The sequence below is a fragment of the Moschus berezovskii genome, chromosome 11 (assembly GCF_049115385.1).
Source record: "Moschus berezovskii isolate FMDL1 chromosome 11, NW_MosBer_1.0, whole genome shotgun sequence".
In the NCBI taxonomy this organism is placed as follows: Eukaryota; Metazoa; Chordata; class Mammalia; order Artiodactyla; family Moschidae; genus Moschus; species Moschus berezovskii.
Window position 1 is genome coordinate 79,197,181 of NC_142470.1, and position 16,386 is coordinate 79,213,566.

Consider the following 16,386-nt stretch of genomic DNA (forward strand, 5'->3'; position numbering starts at 1 on the left):
GGCTACTGTGAGTAAAGCTCCAGTGAACATGGGAATGCAAATATCTCTTTTGAGATCCTGTTTTCGATTCTTTTGGGTGAATATCCAGAGGTGAAATTGTTAGATTATATGGGATTCTTTATTCCATTTGAGTTGATTTCTGTGTAAGATAAGGGTCCAATTTAATTCCTTTGCCTGAGGATATTTAGTTTTCCTAGTACCATTTGTTAAAGAGATTGTCCTTTCCCCCTTGTGTAGTCATGGCACCCTTGTTGAAGATCATTTTCTTGTGTTTGTGTGAGTTTACTTCTAGGATCTGTATCCTATTACATTGGTCTCTCTACCAGTACTATACTGTTTTGATTACTAAAGGTTTGTAATATATTTTGAAGCCTCCAGCTTTGTTCTCTTTCAAGACTGTTTTTGCTATGAAGGATTCCTTGTGGTTTCATATTAATTTTAAGGTTGTTTTTTCTATTTCTTAAAAAAATGCCATTGGGTATTTGATAGAGATCACACTGAATTTGTAGATTGATTTGAGTAGTATGAACAGTATTAAGTCTTCTAATGAATATAGGTTATCTTTCCATTTATTTGTGTCATTAAATTCTTCCAACAGTAATTTGTAGTTTTTAGTGTTCAAGTATTTAGCTTCCTTGGTTTAGTCACAGGATTTTGTTCTTTTTGATGATATTGTAGTTGGAATTGTTTTCTTAATTTTCTTTTTAGATTATTCGTTTTAGTATTATAGAGACAATTGATTTTTGTATGTTGATCTTGTATGTTTCCAATTTTGATGTCTTTCTCTCGTCTAATTGCTGTGACTAGGACTTCCAATTCTATGTTGAATGAAAGTGGCAAGAGTGGGCATCCTTGCCTTATTTCTGATGTTAGAAAAATTGGCTTTCAGTTTTTCACTGTTGAGTATGAATGATGTTGTGTGCTAAGTCGATTAGGTCATGTCTGACTCTTTGTGACCCCATGAACCACAGCCCTCCAGGCTTCTCTGTCCATGGGATTCTCCAGGCAAGAATATTGGAGTGGGTTGCCATTTCCTTCTCCAGGGGATTTTCCCAACCCAGGGATTGAGCTCATGTCCCTTATGTCTCTTGAATTACAGGCAGGTTCTTTACCACTTGGAGAAGGAAATGGCAACCCATTACAGTACTCTTGCCTGGAAAATCCCATGGACTGAGAAGCCTGGTAGGCTACAGTACATGGGGGTGCAAAGAGTCAGACACGACTGAGTGACTTCACTTTACTTCACTTCTTTACCACTAGCGCCACCTGGGAAGCCAGGTGAATGTTTGGAGAAGGCAATGGCAAGCCACTCCAGTACTCTTGCCTGTAAAATCCCATGGATGGAGGAGCCTGGTAGGCTGCAGTCCGCGGGGTCGCTAAGGGTCGGACACGACTGAGCGACTTCACTTTCACTTTTCACTTTCACACATTGGAGAAGGAAATGGCAACCCACTCCAGTGTTCTTGCCTGGAGAATCCCAGGGATGGGGGAGCCTGGTGGGCTTCCGTCTATGGGGTCACACAGAGTCGGACACGACTGAAGTGACTTAGCAGTAGCAGTAGCAGTGCACTTTTCATATATGACCTGCATTATATTGAGGTAATTTCATTCTATTCCTACTTTGTTGGTTGTTTTTTATCGTGAAATGGTGTCTAACTTTCTCAAATGCCTTTTCTGCATCTATTGAAATGATCATGTGATTTTTATCTTTCGTTCTATTAATGTGGCATATTGTACTTATTGATTTTTGCATGTTGAAAGATCATTTGTATGATCATTGATTTTTATATGGACTTCCCTGATGGCACAGACAGTAAAGTGTCTGCCTACAGTGCGGGAGACTTGGGTTCGATCCCTGGGTCAGGAAGATCCTCTGGAGAAGGAAATGGCAACACACTCCAGTACGCTTGCCTTGAACCATCCTTGCATTCTAGGGATAAATCCCACTTGGTCATGGTGTATAATTCTTCTAACGTGCTCTTGAATTTAGTTTGCTAATACTTTGTTGAGGATGTTTACATCTGTTCATCAAGGATATTGGGCGCAGTTTTCTTTTCTTGTAGTGTCTTTGGCTTTGGTATCGGGGTAATTGTTGTTGTTCAGTTGCTCAGTCATGTCCAACACTTTGTGACCTCATGGACTGCGGCACACCAGCCTTCTCTGTCCTTTGCCATCTCCCCAAGCTTGCTCAAACTCATGTTCCTTGAGTCAATGAAGCCATCCAACCTTCTCATCCTCTGTCATCCCCTTCTCTTCCTGCCTTCAGTCTTTCCCAGCATCAGGGTCTTTTCCAATGAGTCAGTTCTTCTCATCAGTTCAGTTCAGTTCAGTCGCTCAGTCGTGTCTGACTCTCTGCGACCCCATGAATCACAGCACGCCAGGCCTCCCTGTCCATCACCAACTCCCGGAGTTCACTCAAACTCATGTCCATCGAGTCGGTGATGCCATCCAGCCATCTCATTCTCTGTCATCCCCTTCTCCTCCTGCCCCTAATCCCTCCCAGCATCAGAGTCTTTTCCAGTGAGTCAACTCGTCGCATGAGGTGGCCAAAGTATTGCAGTTTCAGCTTTAGCATCAGTCCTTCCAGTGAACACCCAGGACTGATCTCCTTTAGAATGGACTGGTTGGATCTCCTTGCAGTCCAAGGGACTCTCAAGAGTCTTCTCCAACACCACAGTTCAAAAGCATCAATTCTTCGGTGATCAGCCTTCTTCACAGTCCAACTCTCACATCCATACATGACCACTGGAAAAACCATAGCCTTGACTAGACAGACCTTTGTTGGCAAAGTAATGTCTCTGCTTTTTAATATGCTGTCTAGGTTGGTCATAACTTTCCTTCCAAGGAGTAAGCTTCTTTTAATGTCATGGCTGCAATCAGCATCCACAGTGATTTTGGAGCCCAAAAAAACAAGGTCTGCCACTGTTTCCATTGTTTCCCCATCTATTTCCAATGAAGTGATGGGACCAGATGCCATGATCTTCGTTTTCTGAATGTTGAGCTTCAAGTCGACTTTTTCACTCTCCTCTTTCACTTTCATCAAGAGGCTTTTGAGTTTCTCTTCACTTTCTGCCATAAGGGTGGTGTCATCTGCATATCTGAGGTTATTGATATTTCTCCCGGCAATCTTGATTCCAGCTTGTGCTTCTTCCAGCCCAGCGTTCCTCGTGATGTACTCTGCATACAAGTTAAATAAGCAGGGTGACAATATACAACCTTGACATACTCCTTTTCCTATTTGGAACCAGTCTGTTGTTCCATGTCCAGTTCTAACTGTTGCTTCCTGACCTGCATACAGGTTTCTCAAGAGGCAAGTCAGGTGGTCTGGTATTCCCGTCTCTTTCAGAATTTTCCACAGTTTATTGTGATCCACACAGTCAAAGGCTTTGGCATAGTCAATCAAGCAGAAATAGATGTTTTTCTGGAACTCTTTTGCTTTTTCCATGATCTAGCAGATGTTGGCAATTTGATCTCTGGTGCCTCTGCCTTTTCTAAAACCTGCTTGAACATCTGCAAGTTCATGGTTCACATATTGCTGAAGCCTGGCTTGGAGAATTTTGAGCATGACTTTACTAGCGTGTGAGAAGAATGCAATTGTGTGGTAGTTTGAGCATTTTTTGGCATTGCCTTTCTTTGGGATTGGAATGAAGACTGACCTTTTCCAGTCCTGTGGCCATTGCTGAGTTTTCCAAATTTGCTGGCATATTGAGTGCAGCACTTTGATAGCATCATCTTTCACGATTTGAAATAGCTCAACTGGAATTCCATCACCTCCACTAGCTTTGTTCATAGTGATGCTTTCTAAGGCCCACTTGACTTCACATTCCAAGATATCTGGCTCTAGGTGAGTGATCACTCCATCGTGATTATCTTGGTCGTGAAGATCTTTTTTGTACAGTTCTTCTGTGTATTCTTGCCACCTCTTCTTAATATCTTCTGCTTCTGTTAGGTCCATACCATTTCTGTCCTTTATTGAGCCCATCTTTGCATGAAATGTTCCCTTGGTATCTCTAATTTTCTTGAAGAGATCTCTTGTCTTTGCTGTCCTGTTGTTTTCCTCTATTTCTTTGCATTGATCACTGAGGATGGCTTTCTTATCTCTCCTTGCTATTCTTTAGAACTCTAAATTCAGACGCTTATATCTTTCCTTTTCTCCTTTGCTTTTCGCTTCTTTTCTTTTCACAGCTATTTGTAAGGCCTCCTCAAACAGCCATTTTGCTTTTTTGCATTTCTTTTCCATGGGGATGATCTTGGTCCCTGTCTCCTGTACAATGTCACGAACCTCTGTCCATAGTTCATCAGGCACTCTATCTATCAGATCTAGTCAGTATGAAAAGGCAAAATGATAGGCTACTGAATGAGGAATTTCCCAGGTCGGTAGGTGCCCAGTATGCTACTTGAGATCAGTGGAGAAATAACCCCAGAAAGAATAAAGGGATGGAGCCAAAGCAAAAATAATACCCAGTTGTGGATGTGACTGGTGATAGAAGCAAGGTCCGATGCTGTAAAAAGCAATATTGCATAGAAACCTGGAATGTTAGGTCCATGAATCAAGGCAAATTGGAAGTGGTCAAACAGGAGATGGCAAGAGTGAACGTAGACATTCTAGGAATCAGTGAACTAAAATGGACTGGAATGGGTGAATTTAACTCAGATGACCATTGTATCTACTACTGTGGGCAGGAATCCCTTAGAAGAAATGGAGTAGCCATTATGGTCAACAAGAGAGTCCAAAATGCAGTACTTGGATGCAATCTCAAAAAGGACAGAATGATCACTGTTCGTTTCCAAAGCAAACCATTCAATACCACAGTAATCCAAGCCTATGCCCCAACCAGTAATGCTGAAGAAGCTGAAGTTGAACATTTCTATGAAGACCTACAAGACCTTTTAGAACTAACACCCAAAAAAGATGTCCTTTTCATTATAGGGGACTGGAATGCAAAAGTAGGAAGTCAAGCAACACCTGGAGTAACAGGCAAATTTGGCCTTGGAGCACAGAATGAAGCAGGGAAAAGGCTAATAGAGTTTTGCCAAGAGAATGCACTGGTCATAGCAAACACCCTCTTCCAACAACACAAGAGGAGACTCTATACATGAACATCACCAGATGGTCAACACCGAAATCAGATTGATTATATTCTTTGCAACCAAAGATGCAGAAGCTCTATACAGTTAGCAAAAACAAGACCAGGAGCTGACTGTGGCTCAGATCATGAACTCCTTATTGGCAAATTCAGACTTAAATTGATGAAAGTAGGGAAAACCACTAGATTGTTCAGATATGACCAGATCAAATCCCTTATGATTATACAGTGGAAGTGAGAAATAGATTTAAGGGACTAGATCTTCTCATCAGGTAGCCAAAATATTGAAGCTTCAGCTTCAGCATCAGTCCTTCCAATGAACTCCTAGGACTGATCTCCTTTAGGCTGGACTGGTTGGATCTCCTTGCAGTCCAAGGGACTCTCAAGAGTCTTCTCCAACATCACAGTTCAAAAGCATCAATTCTTTGGTGCTCAGCTTTCTTTATGGTCCAGCTCTCATGTCCATACATGACTAGTGGAAAAACCATAGCTTTGACTATATGGGCCTTTGTTGGTAAAGTGCTTTTTAATATGCTGTCTAGGTTTGTCATAACTTTTCTTCCAAGGAGCAAGCGTCTTTTAATTTCATGGTTGCAGTCACTGTCTGCAGTGATTTTGGAGTCCTAGAAGTATTTGGAGGTGTTCCCTCCTCTTCCGTTTTTTGGAAGAGTTTGCAAGGAGTTGACTTTGATTTTTAAATTTTTTTTGTAGGGTTCTCCTTTGAAGTTATCTGGTCCTGGGGTTTTTTCATTGGGAGGTTTTGATTACTGATTCAATCTCCTTACTTGTTATAGCTATGTTCAGATTTTCTATTTATATTTAGTCTTGGTAGGTTGTATGTATCTCGGAATTTATCCATTTCTTTTAGGTTTTCCAATTTGCTGGTATATGGTTGTTCATAGTAATCTCTTATAATCCTTTTTATTTCTGTGGCACCATTAGTAATGTCTCCTCTTTCATTTTTTATTTTATTTGAGTCTTCTCTTTTTTTCTTAGTCTAACTAAAGGTTGTCAGTTTTATCATTTCAAAAGCTCTTCATTTTATTGATTCCCCCCCCCCCGCCATTTTTCTATTTCATTCATTTTTGCCATAATTTTTATTATTTCCTTCTGCTAATTTTGGGCTTAGTTTTTGTTTTCCTAGTTCCTTAAATGTATAAAATTAGGCTGTTTATTTGAAAATTTTCTTCTTTAATACTTATTTTCTTTTTGGCTGTGCTGGGTCTTTGTTGCTGTGAGCAGGCTTCCTCTAGTTGCAGTGTGCAGGCTTCTCATTGTGTTGGCTTCTCTGGTTATGGAGCACAGGCTCTAGAGAGTGCAGACTTCAGTAGTGGTACACCAGCTTAAGTCATCATGAGGCATGTGGAATCTTCCTGAACCAGGGATTAAACCTGTGTCTCCTGCATTGACAGGCAGTTTCTTAACCATTGGACCACTCGGGCAGTCCTTTCTTCTTTTTAATTGTAGGCTTTTAACACTATAAACTTCTTTCTCAACACTGCTTTTGCTACATCCCAAGTTTTGGTATGTTGTATTTCATTTTCGTCTCCAGATATTTTCTAATTTCCCTTTTGATGTCTTCTTTGAGCTATTGGTTCTTTAAGAGCATTTTAATTTCCACATATTTGTGAAATTTCCATTTTTCCTTCTGCTACTGATTTCTGGTTTCATTCCATTGTAGTCAGAAAAGATGCTTGGTATGATTTCTGTCTTTTTCAGTTAAGACTTGGTTTGTGACCTAATATGTAATCTATGCTGGAGAATGTTAAAATTGTGCTTGAGAAAGATGTGTATTTTGCTGCTGTTCGTGGAATATTTTGCTATGTCTGTTAGATCTGTTTGATCTATATCATTGTAAATGTCCTGTTTCCTTACTGATCTTCTCTCTGGATATTTTATTCATTATTGAAAATGGGCTATTGAACTCTCTTACTATTATTGTGTTCCTGTCTATTCTTCAGTCCTGTCAATGTTTACTTCGTATATCTGGGTAGTCTGATGTTGGGTACATATCGATTTATAGTTATATCATCTTGTTGAATTGACCTTTATTATTATAAAATGTCTTTCTTTTACTCTTATGACAGTTTTTTACATGAAGTATATTTTATATAACTTAAGTACGGCCATTGCTACTCTCTTTTGGTTACCATTTGCACAGGCTATCTTTATCTTTTCACTTGAAAGTAAAAGGATATGTGTTTCACAGCCTATGTGTGTTCTTAAAGTGAGTCTCTTGTAGACCACATATGATTGGATCTCGTTTTGTTTTTAATTTCATTTAGCCACTCTATAGCTTTTGATTATGGAGTTTAATCTATTTACATTTTAAATAATTACTTATAAAAGAAAGATGTGCTATTGTCAGTTTGCTCATTGTTTTCTGTCTGTCTTCTAGCATTTTTTGTCCCTCTCTAGATGTCTCCTGTGTTTCACTGATTTGTTTTAGAGACATGATTTGGTTACATTGTCAGTTTTGTTTGTGAATCTGGATGTCCATTACCTTCCTCAGATCTGGGGAGTTTGGATTCATTATTTCTTCAAATAAGCTTTCTGCTCCTTTCTTTCTTTCTCCTCACCTTCTGGGCCTTCTATAGTGCATATATTAATCCATTTGATGGTGTTCCCTATGTCCTTACTTTCTTCACTTAAAAAAAAATTTGCTTCTCCAACAATAATGGATAATTTCAAATGGCCTATCTTTGAGTTTGCTGATTATTTTTTCTCCATAATCGGTCTGTTTTTGAACACCTCTAGTGAATCTTTCAATTCAGCTATTATATTCTTTAGCTTCAAATTTTCTGTTAGGTTCTTTTTAATATTTTCTGCCTCTTTATTGCTAGTCTTATTTTTTTGTATGTCATTTTAAAAATTTCATATATCATTTGCCTGGGCTCATTAAGCATCCCAGAGAGTCTTTTTTTTCTTTTCCATTATGGTTTATTACAGAATATTGAATATAGTTGCCTATACTATACAATAGGACCTTGTTGTTTAACCATGCTATATATAGTTTGCATCTGCTAGTCCTAATCTCCCAATCCAGCCCTCCCCTGCATCCCATCCACCTTAGCAGTCACAAGTTTGTTCTCTGTGTCTGTGAGTTTGTTTCTTTTTGGTAGATAAGTTCATTTGTGTCATATTTTAGATTCCACAGATAAATTATATATATGATATTTGTCTTTCTCTTTCTGACTTACTTTGCTTTTAGCATGATAATCTCTAAGTCCATTCATATAGCTGCAAATGGCATTATTTCATTCTTTTTTATGACTAACATTCCATTGTATATATGTGTGTGTGAATATATATATACCACATCTTTTTTCCATACATCTGTTCATGGACATTTAGATTGTTTCCATGCCTTGGCTTTTGTGAATAATGCCGAAATGAACATAGAGGTGCAGGTATCTTTTCACATTATAGTTTTGTCTGGATGTATGCCCAGGAGTGGGATTGCTGGATCATCTGGCAACTCTAGTTTTTTGAAGAACCTCCGTACTGTTTTCCATAGTGACTGCACCAATTCACGGTCCCACCAACAGTGTAGGAGGGCCCAGAGAGACTTAAAGATATGGATTCCAACCCAGACCCTACTGGCAGAGATTCTAATTCAGTATTCTGGAGTGGGACCTGGAAAACTGTGTTCCTGAAAGGTCCACAGGTGATTTATATGTACATCTAGGTTTAGAAACCACTTCCAGTTAAAGGACTACCATCAACCTCTCCCACTTCCAGTTTTCTCCAGGATGCACCATCTGCCTATGAGTATTGTGTCTCTTCGTGTCATTTGAGGCACTGAAGATCTTTCTTTTTCTAGGCAACCTTCCTGGATTGAATCCTGTTTAACCACAAGTTTCTTATGACTCTCCAACCTGAAATGTCCCTACACTTTCCATTTTTGTATTAATTTGACCTTTCCATTCTTTTCACTTGTTATCTGTGATTGAGCCATTGCTGGCTAGAAATCTTTTGTCTTGATCATCTCATATTGTTTGATGACAAAAAGGTGGTGAGTGTAGTAGAGATGGAACTCTGGGAACCCAAGTTTGAGTCTGATTCTACTAGGGTGTGACCTTGCACAAGCTGCTTTCCATCTCTGGGCTTCAGTTTCCTCATCTGTGAAATGAGTCGTGAATAAATGGTCTCCGTGATCCTTCCCTTTGGACCCTAACTCTATCCTTCCTCCCCTCATACACTCCACAGCTCAGAAAGTGGAGCTCCGGAAACACACCTGAAATTCTGCCCTAAGTCAGAGGAACCAGAGGGTCCACCCATTCTTCCTCTACCTCCCTTTCCAGGAGCAGCCATGGCCCTGAGTGATGTCGATGTGCAAAAGCAGATTAAGCACATGATGGCTTTCATTGAGCAGGAAGCCAATGAGAAGGCAGAAGAAATAGATGCCAAGGCTGAGGAGGAGTTCAACATTGAGAAAGGACGCCTTGTGCAAACCCAGCGACTGAAGATTATGGAGTATTATGAGAAGAAAGAGAAGCAGATCGAGCAGCAGAAGAAAATCCGGATGTCTACCATGAGGAATCAGGCAAGGCTGAAAGTCCTGAGAGCCCGAAACGACCTCATCTCGGAGTTGCTGAATGATGCAAAGCTGAGACTCAGCCGGATTGTGACAGACCGAGAATTTTACCAGGGGCTGCTGGATAAACTAGTGCTCCAGGGTCTGCTCCGACTGCTGGAGCCTGTGGTGATTGTACGCTGCAGGCCACAGGACCACCTCCTGGTGGAGGCCGCAGTCCAAAGAGCCATCCCCCAGTACACCACAGTCTCCCACAGATGTGTGGAAGTTCAAGTTGACAAAGAGGTGCAGCTGGCTACAGACACAACTGGAGGTGTGGAAGTCTACAGTAGCGATCAGAGAATAATGGTTTCTAATACTCTGGAAAGTCGACTGGATCTCTTATCCCAGCAAAAGATGCCAGAGATACGAAAGGCCTTGTTTGGAGCCAATGCCAACAGGAAGTTTTTTGTATAAGCCTCTGGAAAGTGAAGCTCCTGTTGAGTTTCAAAGCTGTAAAAGCATAACTTATTAGGGCAAAGCAAACTGGTAATATCTCCTCCTTTGTTTTACTCTGGGATTAGTCTATCTTTAAATACTCTCTGACTAGCTAATGGCATTATACTTTTGAATAAAGCCTGACTTAATGCTTATAAATCTAGTTCCATTTTATCTATACATTCTAGAGCTCCTGGTCAATTCTACAGTCTGGGCTGAAGGAAGTAGAGACATTTGCTCGTTATCTCATCTTTCAGCTGAGATGTGAATGGTAATCTTGATGTATACATCTGGGTGTCCTAAATTTCTTTAATACGTATTTGAAGTGTGTTTTTCTTCTTTTGTTTTAGCTTCTTGTTCTTATTTTACTTAATAAGGTTTAGAACTCTTTTTCAAGGAGGGCCTGGCAACCCACTCCAATATGCCTGTCTGGAGAATCACATGGACAGAGGAGCTTGGTGGGCTACAGTCCACCGGGTCGCAAATAGGGGGACATGACTGAAGCGCCTTAGTATCCACGCCCACACAGAACTCTTTTTGTTGTGTAGAGGGTCAACTTCATGGGCATATGATGAGTGCAGTCACACAGAGCTCCATGCTCAGAATTGCCCAGTAGTTGGGGTCTATGACAGAGGATGAGATGGTTGGATGGCATCACCGACTCGATGGACATGAGTTTGAGTAAGCTCCAGGAGTTGGTGATGGACAGGGAATTGCAAGTTGCTGCAGTCCATGGTGTCACAAAGGGTCAGACATGACTGAGTGACTGAACTGAACTGGGGTGTAGCTAACCATCTTGAAGTTCTTAATTTTATCTTTGAATGTGTGCTTTATAAGTGAAGTCCAGCAGGACTTCAGTGCATGTGCCAGGGGCTTGGACCCTGGCTCATGTGTGCAAGTACTAGCTCTTGAAGTCTACGCATCTCTCTGGGATGGGTTCTTGACCACCCACTTCTCAGCTCCCTGGTACTCCAAGATCCTGCCTTCCTCTCCCCTCAACCAGTGAACACTAGTGCCCTCTGCCCCTGGTTAGGGCCCTGTGTATGCCCTACAGGAAGGTGTGTACCTTTCATAGAAGCTTAGGGCTGGACATAATGGTGGCATCTCTGCCCCAGATTGGCAGCTCCATGGCACATCCAGCAGGCAACTTGGTGAGCGTGGATTTCTTACCCACCAGATACCAAGCACATCTCAGCGTGGAGGTAATGACCCTGGGATTCACCTGCCTGCTGTGAATTGGATCAGCCAGCTTATTGGAATGGGAGATGTGTGGCTTGACTTCCCTGATGTTTGGCAGAACACATAGATCTGGGGACTGGTGGGAAGGAGGGCATAACATTTGTTAGGGTTGCTGGGCCTGAGTCTCAGGGTGGGACTTTTGGAAGCTTATGAGGGTCTATACTTGCCTTGTAAAGTGCCCTGTGCCTAATGGAGTCCTCCATTGGACAACTCAGTGCACGGGGAAACTTGGGCTCATCTCTTGTTGCCAGTTGGATACATCTTCTGGGAGAAGCCAAGAAATACAGTCATTTTGGTGATTCTTCATATGGGCATTGCACAATGTAAAGATAAATGATAAGATTCATGCTAAGGATTTTATATTGTAATTTTTATTTACCCAGACATTAAATAGCAAATAAACACCATGACAAGCCAAAAGAGAGACTGGAGAAATAAGTAAAAAGCTTTATAAGTATTTCTGTGCCTTTAACTGTACTTTGGGCTTCTCTGATAGCTCAGTTGGTAAAGAATCTGCCTGCAGTGCAGGAGACCCTGGTTCAATTTCTGCATTGGGAAGATCTGCTGGAGAACGGATAGGCTACCCTCTCCAGTATTCTTCGGCTTCCCTTGTGGCTCAGCTGGTAAAGAATCTGCCTGTAATGCAGGAGACCCTGGTTCAGTTTCTGTATTGGGAAGATCCCCTGGAGAAGGGAAAGGCTACCCACTCCAGTATTCTGGCCTGGAGAATTCCATGGACTCCAGTCCATGGAGTTGCAGAGTCAGACACAACTGAGTGACTTTCACTCACTCAACTGTAATTTAAAATTAAAAAAATGTTAAAAATTTTTTTTGTCTGTGGTATGTCTTTGTTGCTGCATTTGAGGGCTGCTTTCTAGTTGCAGTACATGGTGGTCAGTAGTTGAAGAGTACAGGCTCAAGCACACAGGCTAAGGAGTTGTAGCACGTGGGCTTAGTTGCCCCATGGCATGTGAGATCTTCCCACACCAGGGATCGAACCCATGTCTCCTGCATTGCAAGGTGAATTCTTAACCACTGGACCACCGGGGAAGCCCTAACTATACTTTTGAACAAAGGATCCCACAGTTTCATTTTACATTAGGCCCCATCTATTTACATTAGGCCCCATAAATTATGCAGCTGGTTCTGCCTGTGTATGGTGATTTAAAGTCTAATTTATGCCTGAGTATGATTTTCGTATTAAACTAGAAGTTTTTTGAAGAAAAGAACCCTCAAGAAATTCTACAAAGAGCAAAGCTTGGCTTGTGTGGTCAGGAATTTATAAGTAACAGAAATCCCATGAAGCTCAACAACAGAATAGGAGGCAGGCTATCCATAAACAGGGTCACCTCATAGAAGCTTGGGACAGACATCTATCATAGTCTCAGGGAAGACCTAGAACTGAGTATCAGAAGCTTTATGAAGTCCTCTAGATGGTTACTTCATCCTTCTTTTCTAAAGAATGACGTTTTACTGTCCATTTTAGATGGTAGAGTTTGCATTCCCCACACACTTTATACCCCAGAGTCTACATGTTGTGGGCTTCCCTGGTGGCTCAGTGCTAAAGAATCTGCCTGCAATGCACGAGATGCAGGTTTGATCTCTGGGTCAGGAAGATCCCCTGCAGAAGGGCATGGCAACCCCCTCCAGTATTCTTGCCTGGAGCACCTCCATGGACAAAGGAGCCTGGAGGGATCCATCGGGTCGCAAAAAGTCAGACATGACTGAGCAACTAAGCATGCATGCACTACATGTTGTAGTTTTTGAAGGAAATTTGCTTTTGTTAGAGTCAGTTCCTTTTTTCTGAGAAGGAGACCATTTGGCCCAGCTCAGATCAGATGTCCATCTCCAGTCCGGTTGGTGTGTGGGGTCAGTTCTATGAGAAAAGGGTGTCTTTGTTAGCTGGACAGACTCCTTAAAAGATGTCATCTCTGTGGGCCCTTTTGAATTGCAAACTCAGTCATTCATTGAAAATTTTCTGAATGCTAGGAATGAGTTAGGCACTGCTCTGGCTGCTCAGCTGCAAAGAATACCATCTGGCCCTGTTCTTTCACTAGTTACAGACACATTCACAGATGATAACTTGATGATGAAACAATGCAGAAGTGCTGTATACAGCATGCTGTGGAAATACAGTGATAGGTGGAAGGAAAGGGTCACAGAAGGCTCTGGGGTGTTGGCAGTTGAACTGGGGAAAGAACTTCAGGTAAATGTGGGAGTCGGGGGTGGGGAGCGCATTTGGAAAGTCCCCGAGATGTGTAAAAGCAAACTGTGTTTGAGGACCTGTGTGTAGTTCAGTGTGATGGAGTGTGGGAGTGATAGGAAATGACATGGATGAGGCTGAAAAGATGGATGGAGCCTGCTTACATGGTGCTATGTGCCCCACTCAGGGATTAGATGAATTTGGGTAGGGGAGGCAGGGTGTAGGTGATGAGGGGTCATTGAAGGACTTCATTTATTTTAAATATTTGACCGAGCTGTGTGGCATGCGGGATCTTAGTTCCCTCACCAGGCATCGAACCCACGCCCCCTGAATTGGGAGGGTCTTGACCACTGGTCCACCAGGGAAATCGCAGAGAGCTGGACTCTCAAAAGATTCTTCTAGCGCCACGGTATGTGGAGGACACATTGGAGAAAGGGAGAAACTGCAGGCAGGGGCCCTGTTGGAAACTTCATCAGCCCAGGTGAGAGATGACAAATAATCTCCCTGTCTTTTTGGTGAGGTAGGTTAAATTCTTTGATACACAGGCTGGAAGAGGTCAGAGTCAGTGACCTGTGTCCTACCCACTCTCAGCTCCCTTCCTTCCATTCCAATAAATCCTTTCACTTGTCCATGGCTTGAGACTTTCCATCACACTTTCACACCATCTGACAAGTCCCATTGGACACCTCCCCAGCCCACCCCCTTCTCTCCCAGCCATCATTCCAGGCCCAGCAAAGAAAGCATTCCCTTCCCAGCTGCCTGAGCCCCCAGCCGCCTCCCCTTCTGGGGACTCTAACCCCACTTCAAGCTCTATAACCCAGGAGTGTCTGATCCCCTGGCCAACCCCAGTTCTGACCCTCTGAGTTGGCCTCAATCCATTATTGGGGCCCCAACGATCACCCATGTCCCCCAGATTGACATGAATTAATCTCCTCTGCAAACTCGTTTTAATGAAAGGCTTCGGGGGAAGTTGAGAGCTTTACAAAATTTCTCCGAGTCCCACTTCAATGTCTCTGTTTTCCAAAATGTCTCTTCCAGAGCTGCCTGATACTATCTCTTTGTCCCCAGCCTCCTTCTCAGACTCTCAATTTGTGTGTTTCGGTCTACACCGTCATAATGTCCCCTCCACAACTGGTGGACCAAGCCTCCCCTCCCAGCCCCTGGTCGCCAGGACCACAGCCCAGGTTGATGAGATCTTTCCCCTCATTGCCTTTATTTCCGGTCAGCAGCTTTGTCTGCTTGGCCTACCATCTTTTTCAGCACAGCTCTTTGTGGGCAGGACTGTGTCTTCATCCGTCTCTGTGGTCCCTGCTGCCCTGTTGTTTTAATGCTGACACTGGGGGTGCACACTGTAGGGTCTGAACAGACATTTGTGCTTCTTACAGTCTTCTGCCCTGGCCTGGCACTGGTTTCTGGATGGAGGCTTCCAGCGTCTGTCTCCTCTTCAACAATGGATTGTGCCATGGAAAGGGATGCTTAGGTGAGGTGAGGGCCAGGCAAGGATGCCCACCCTGTAACACAGGGATGGTGTTTGATAAGAGAATCCCTCTCTCCTGCTCCTGGCGGGGAAGGCTGCAGATGCGTGGAGTCTGAACTCAATCAGGACTCACTTCAGTCAGAGTTGGTTCCTCCTGGACAAATCTGGGTTTTACTGCGTCCCTTCCCTCTCTGGGAAACAAACCAGGGGAGGGACTTGCTTTAGACCTGGGTGCGAAGGTAGGGGACTGTAGATCAGCTAGGTCCTCCGCCATGAAGGGGCACCTTTCTGTAGCCCCCAGGCCTACCCTCGACCTGCGGGGGTCGGTTACTGGTCAACATCCTGTCCTTTCCGGCAGCGGCACTGCTGTCCAGATCTTTGCTTTAGAAATGTTTGCACTGGGCACTTTGTTCAATACCTGCTGCAAACTGACACACATTCTTAGCGTTAACCATCTTACCCTCAAGAAGGCGTGTTCCATGTAGAAGTTGCTCAGTGCCTATGAGCCAGAAGGAGCAAACTGTTACAACCGCAGGCAGGCACAGCCCTTCCTCTCCGCTCTCCTCATTAACACTTCCTGCCAAGGTGCAAGGGAAGCTGTTTGCTGCTGACGCAGTCCCAGGCTGTGCTCCAGCCGAGGCTGTTCTGCAGGCTCACTCCCTGCTCTGGGAGAACTGGGGGGAGCTGAACACTGGGTGGCCAGGCCCTGCCCCTCACTGAGGCCTGCTGCCCCAGGAAGGCAAGGATAACTTGGTGGATGGAGAGTGTGGATTTCATTCCGAGCCTGAGCTGCCTGGAGAGCCGGAAATGGAGAGGGAGATTTGTACACATGCTGCTGCTGCTAAGTCACTTCAGTCGTGTCCGACTCTGTGTGACCCCATAGATGGAAGCCCACCAGGCTTCCCCGTCCCTGGGATTCTCCAGGCAAGAACACTGGGTGGGTTGCCATTTTCTTCTCCAATGTGTGAAAGTGAAAAGTGAAAGTGAAGGTGCTCAGTCGTGTCTGACCCTTACACATGCTGGCGTTTTGGAAAATTCTGCAGGGCTTCCTCTCTGTTTCTAGGGTTCCAGGAACCCCTGAAGGGATCAGCAGACCTGTACTGGGCCAACCCCAACCCGCACACCTCCGGGGAGCCAGTGCAGCCCCTCATCGGACTGCCCAGGGAGATGCTCAAGTCTTTGCCCCCTTCCTCTCTTCTCCTCTGCATCCTCTCCATACCCTCCCAGCCCATTACTCTGACATTATACCTGTTCATTGACAACACCGTGCGTGCTCAGTCACTTTATTCGTGTCCGACTCTTTGCAACCCCGTGGACTGTAGCCCATCAGGCTTCTCTGTCCATGGGATTCTCTAGGCAAGAATAC

At 43.5% G+C, this 16,386-nt stretch overlaps 1 protein-coding gene across 6 annotated transcripts in view; it reads left to right on the forward strand.

Annotated features, from left to right (window-relative positions):
* Positions 1-16,386, forward strand: part of ATP6V1E2 (ATPase H+ transporting V1 subunit E2) — an 82,135-nt gene that overhangs the window by 17,087 nt on the left and 48,662 nt on the right. For 2 of the 6 annotated variants that reach the window (XM_088841504.1, XM_055399136.2), the window contains one exon: positions 9,392-10,239. The exons of 2 other annotated variants lie outside the window; for them this stretch is intronic. In XM_088841504.1, coding sequence (XP_088697630.1) covers positions 9,400-10,080 — 681 coding nt within the window. In that variant the 5' untranslated portion in view covers positions 9,392-9,399 and the 3' untranslated portion in view covers positions 10,081-10,239. Of the gene's footprint in view, positions 1-9,296; positions 10,240-16,386 lie in introns of those variants that run through there. 2 more of the 6 variants (XM_055399135.2, XM_055399137.2) reach the window with 1 other exon arrangement.